We start from the raw sequence: 5,920 nt of genomic DNA on the forward strand, positions 1-5,920 counted from the left end.
TAACTCACGCCCGCAGTCACAAACAAAATTTGCATGCCTTTGTGTGGCATAACAAAAAAAGGGAAATAGATGCAGTGGTAGATCCGTCCTGTCAGGGGAGCCATCCCACCCCATCTGCTTACGTAAAATAAGCAGTTTTGGACTCCACCATGGCTCCAGACGCGAAGGCGAAGTCCCCTATCCTGACATCAGTGCGTCAGTCAAACTGTCCTGTCTGCATATTTACTAAGTGGCACCAACGAAGCCGATCGTCCATCCCTGCCAATTTGCCCCAAGGCTGCTTATATTACGTAAGCAGATGGTGGCTCCCCTGACACGACGGATCTACCGCAGCATCTATCTCCCTTTTTTTGTTATGCCACACAAACGCATGCAAATTTTGTTTGTGACTACGGGCGTGAGTTAGTGGCAAGAACCTGACCCACAGACCGACGAGCTCCGGCTGGGCTACCACCATGCCTGCCGTGCCACAGCTTCCGCCCAGGACAGGCAGAATCACAACAGTAACTGGATGAGCGTGTGATTGTTGTTGCACGTGTATTTATTGTACCACCAGCAACATTCTGTTACATTTACGCAAGATACAACGAATACATAGAAGCGCGAATTCCACTAATGTAAAAAATTTGTTTTAANATGAGCGTGTGATTGTTGTTGCACGTGTATTTATTGTACCACCAGCAACAACAGATCACACGCGCATTCTGTTACATTTACGCAAGATACAACGAATACATAGAAGCGCGAATTCCACTAATGTAAAAAATTTGTTTTATAATCTTCTAATGTCTTCTGTTTCGTTCAAAATAAACAAATCTGCACAATTGTCGTAGTTAGTTCAAGATTTCATTTCACTTACATATCAAATATTAACTAAATTTTTTAAATCATTAGGCAGTAAATCCTTCATACAAGTGATCTGAGCACGTATTTGCTCTTGTGTTGAGCTATTGTTACTAGTATTAGTGTAGAGATTCAATTTTTGTTTTAATTTTAATATCATATCAATAATTTCTACTTCCTGCTTATCTTGCGCCCATTGCTCAAGGTTAGCCACAGACAGCGCCTGAAGTTGCAGATCCTGTAAGGTTAACTGTAGCTCTCGATGCCTGGTATCGTACCAACCACGAAAATTAGCTGAGTTGAAAAATCGCCGATACAAACCCTTCCAATCGCCCTTCAAAGGTGATGTTAGATGTGGTCCTGACTGTTCAATAGTGGCCAAGAAATCTTCTAATTTAAAAGTGTTTGCATTCGGCGCTGACTTGAAAGGACTTATATCTTTTTGCAATGGCATTAATGACGCTATATAACGTTCCAGTGGTATCATAAAACTTTGTGTAAGTTCAAGTAGATGACGACGTAGTAATGCGGTTTGTACATGGTCTGGTCTTTTAGTTTTAATGCCGGCTAAGACCTTTTTAATTAAGGCCTTGTCTTTTTTTAAAAACGGTCTATATCTTGTGAATAATCCAGGTGAAGTCCCATCGCTGGTTGCTGTACTTGTTGTAGTTGGCACAGAAGCTCCTGTGCTTGGCAAAGTTTTCCTTATTATGCTTGTGCCGCTCGAATTAAAAGATGTTACCGATTCTGAGTTCCGCATGTTTTTTTGAAACTGTTGATGTTGCTGAATGTTCATCTAATTTTGGAATTTGTAAAGGAGATGTATTTAAATACATATATACATATATTATTTCAAAATAAAATTTTTAATTATATACATACATATGTGAATATCAGAGTTGATAGTGGACTAAACTTTCAGTTTTCATTAATAGCTTGTGATAGTGTAACCTTTTTCACTACCACCGTCGATGTTTAGTGGTGAATTGCAATATGTCAACTTCACTATACAATAGTGGTAGTGAATTGAAATAATGATCCAGTAAAATTAACAATCGAATAGTAATTTCTTCAACCTGGTAAACAATTTTTTTCTTCACTAAAATTGATAGTAAAAAATCCACGACAAATGTTAATGGAACACAGAAACATTTCATTAAATTGACATTGGTCATGATGACGATTTTGGTACTAAAAATTTGAAGAAAACATCGATTACCTCGTAAGGTGCTTACTTATGATGTTCCAAAAATTGTATGAGCTATAGTTTTTGAATGTTTAGTGAAAATATTTTTACTTTCAGCTTATAGCCTGTGGCCTGGCACTCTGGCAAAAGAGCAGATTAACTCAAGCAACGACTTCATATCGCACTTTTAATTAATAATAAGGGAAGCATTTCAAAATTTACGGTTTTGGAGATTTCATCATACAATTAACAAGCTTGATAATGTAATATATCAGGTGGCAAAATAACAAATCAAACGCGGCCGTCGGTCTCGGTGTCCAAATTCGAATGTTCTTCTTTATTCTTTTGAAAATGGCGCATAGCGTTTTACAACCAACGGGTCTTACTCGCTAAAGTTACAATAGTCTTAAGGTACGGTTACCAGACGTACTGATTTTATCAGTACAGTACTGATTTTTCAACTCTTGAACTGATTTTATGCATTTCTTCAATCAGTACGCTATGTCCTGATTTTTCAAAATTTGTACTGATTTGTACTGAACTTTTAATTCAAACAAAACACTTTAGGATTTTCTTAAGGTTTTTACATAACGTTGGAACTTCTTTGAACTGTACTGTAAAAAGTAAGAAGAAAATAATTTAATTATAGTTGATATGTTTTAGATAATGTTTCATATGTCCAAGAAATTAATGCAACAAAAAGTTCAATCGTTTTATGGGCATATCGCCGTACCAGTATGATGGAGCTTAAATTATTTAAAAAGAAGGCAGACGTGTTGCTACTTATCTCGAAAATAACTCAGTTTAATAACAACAAATTTGAATATTCGAATGGCTTTCGCCTATTACTTAAAACTATTTTTTCACAATTTACTGACATTGTAAAAGAGTTTTGCATACAAGATATACAGTTATATACTCTTTTTAGCGTATTCTTAGTCTTTCAAAGTTTTTCCGTAGTTGAAAAAATTAATTTAAGCCATGAGGAATTATAGATGAAGTTCTTAACTAGTGGTACTTTTCCACAGTTTGAGAAATATGTAGTTTTTTTTCAATACCACACTGAAACGAAGCAACTGAGAGGATCTAAGTATGAGGTTTGCTTCCTGGAGCAAAGAGAGAAACTGGCTTCAGATAAAAATTATTTAAAGTGAACTTCATATTAGAAGTAATATTAAAATGAAATGTATAGAATTCTTTGACTATTTAAACTCTGAAGATGGAAATGATCTCATTATTGCTACTCAAAAATGTCATATATACAAAATAATTTATTGGCTTCTATGTACAATGATGTGTACACTCATGTTAAAATGAATAACACTTTTATTTTTTATGAACTATATTTTATTTATGTACCAAAACATTGTTAAAAACAAGTACGCTGGCTTTTTAAAGTATTATGTTACTTGTCAATGTTATTGTGGCTTGTTAACATTTTATTTTTAATATTTTTATTGAGCCTTGTACCACGATTGTTTATTAGGAAAAATTGAAAAAGCAACAAAGTCTAAGCGGTAGAAGTCATTCCCACGACAGCCGATTCTACGTACCGGAATGACTCGGGTTTTACCCGACCAAGGGCTGTTGTTTCGGCGATCTAACCCCGTTTAGGTCGGCGAAGTATCTCAGAAGTTGTTCGACCATAGGGCTACATTCGCTACGTTTTCTCCTACTCAGGGCTGGCATCGAGTCAAACCCAGGGCCAGAAACCTACACCTGCTGTGTATGCCAGAGACGACTACACCACAACTCCACCTCTGTCAAGTGCAATGCTTGCGAGGGGTGGTGTCACCTCAGAGTCTGCTCAGGACTACGGACACATCGGCAGTGGACCACGTCGTATGTGGCCCCCTGCTGCTCAAACAGAGCAGCCTCCACGGCAAACCTCAGTCCACCAGAGCAGCCTCACACAGTCACCACAGCACAACAACATAATAACACCACAGACCATACCACAGACAGACCATAGAACACACACAGCCGCACCACCACCCACACGCCGCCGCCAACAACTCCTGGTTCCTCCTACAATCTGCACGGTATGTCAGACCAGGATATTCCGTAATGTGACATCAGTCAAGTGCAACATCTGCCTTGGCTGGTACCACGCGAGACTGGAGGAGGAACTTCGAGGGCCCGTGTTGCGCTGCTCGGTCGCAGACCCCAACTGCGACGCCTCCCGCCACCACCACAGGGCGGCAACCATCACAGCAGCGCACACAGCCAACGGCAGTAAGAACACACACATCCCTTACACCCCACATAACAACACGTCTCCCGAACCACATGAAGCTCCTTCAATTTAACTGCAACGGGCTACAGAGCAAGATTGAGGAGATAGCCGTCTTTATGTGTCGGCATGGTATATTGATAGCTGCGGTCCAAGAGACGAAGTTGCATAGCAATTCAACATTGTTGAATTGTGCCGGGTACAACGTGCACCGTCGAGATCGCGAGCGAGATAATGGTGGTGGCTTAGCGTTCATCACGCACCACACCGTGCAGTATCGTCTTATCGAAGCGGACATCGACCGCAGGGATACCACCCTAGAATGTCAGGGCATTGCTATCCGGTCAGGCGATGTCGAGCTCGAAATATTTAACATATACATACCCCCTGTCACCTGCTGCCCGGCAGGATATCACCCTGATATAGGTGCGCTCCTCAGAGGTGAAAACCGTATGGCAGTAGGTGATTTTAATGCGCATCACGATCTTTGGCATTCAAGCCTGTCAAACGATCGTAGGTAAACAGAATTGGCTGAGCAGATAGACGATTCGACATTCTGCACAATGAATGACGACGCACCCACCAGGATTATGGGTAACTGCAGCAGCTCGCCAGACATCACCATAGTCAGCGCTGGTCTGATAAACAGCATAACATGGCGACCTATGCTGACTTTAGCATCAGACCATCTACCCATAGTCATCTCGATAGATAAACCAACCGACTTTGCCTCCGCTAAACACCGGACCTACATCAACCTCTCTAAAGCTGATTGGAAAGGTTACGCGGAGTTTACTGAAAACACCTTCACTGCGCTTCCCACACCAACCGACGTCCATCTCGGTGAACGTAAGTTCCGCAGGGCTGTCACTGCTACTGCAGCTCGCTTCATACCGGCAGGATGTATAACGGACCCACATCCAAACTTCCCTGCCGAAGCGGCTGTTCAAGCCGATGAGCGCGACAGCCTTCGTCAAGCCGATCCCGGAGATCCCCGTATTAGGGATCTCAACGCGGAGATTCGGCAACTAGTAAACGAACATAAGCGGAAGTGGGGGGAGCATTTGAAAACCTGTAACTTCGCCTCTGGTGTGAGTAAGCTTTGGTCAACCGTGAGGTCACTGTCCAATCCGACGAAGCACGACGACAGAGTCGAAATTTCTTTCAGCGACCATGCTTCGTCGGGCCCGGAGCGATGCGCGAGCTATTTTAGCCGGCAGTTCATACTGCATCCACCGGGGGACAAAGCCAAGCGCCGAGTGACCAGATGGCTGCACAAACTGCCAACAACTTGTGCCCCCCTTGCTTTCACTTGCGGTGAAGTTCAGGTGGCCATCGGGAAGGCGAAAGCCTCCAAAGCCATGGGTCCCGACGGAATATGCATGCTGATGCTGAACAATTTGGGTCCTGCGGGGGTAGCGTACCTAACGGAGGTCCTCAACTTGTCCATGGCCACTCTCATCATCCCAGACATCTGGAAGGTGGCGAGAGTGGTCCCACTGCTCAAACCGGGGAAACCCGCCAACATAGGAGATTCTTATCGTCCGATAACACTCCTTTCCCCGGTAGCGAAGACACTCGAGGCCTTGCCACTCCCGTACTTCACAAACCACTTGACCCCAGCGAAGCATCATCATGGCTTCCGTAAAGTGCACAGT

General features: G+C 42.5%; 1 protein-coding gene across 7 annotated transcripts in view; it reads right to left on the minus strand.

The window, feature by feature from the left end:
• Window positions 1-824: 824 nt before the first annotated feature.
• Window positions 825-5,920, minus strand: part of LOC108360203 (protein DENND6A) — an 82,839-nt gene continuing 77,743 nt past the window's right edge. For all 7 annotated transcript variants that reach the window (XM_017612391.1, XM_017612390.1, XM_017612394.1 and 4 more), the window contains one exon: window positions 825-1,639. In XM_017612391.1, coding sequence (XP_017467880.1) covers window positions 863-1,639 — 777 coding nt within the window. In that variant the 3' untranslated portion in view covers window positions 825-862. The remainder of the gene's footprint in view (window positions 1,640-5,920) is intronic.

Source organism: Rhagoletis zephyria, unplaced genomic scaffold (genome assembly GCF_001687245.7).
Source record: "Rhagoletis zephyria isolate East Lansing unplaced genomic scaffold, Rhagoletis_zephyria_1.1 Rzeph_scaffold_00535, whole genome shotgun sequence".
Lineage (NCBI taxonomy): Eukaryota > Metazoa > Arthropoda > Insecta > Diptera > Tephritidae > Rhagoletis > Rhagoletis zephyria.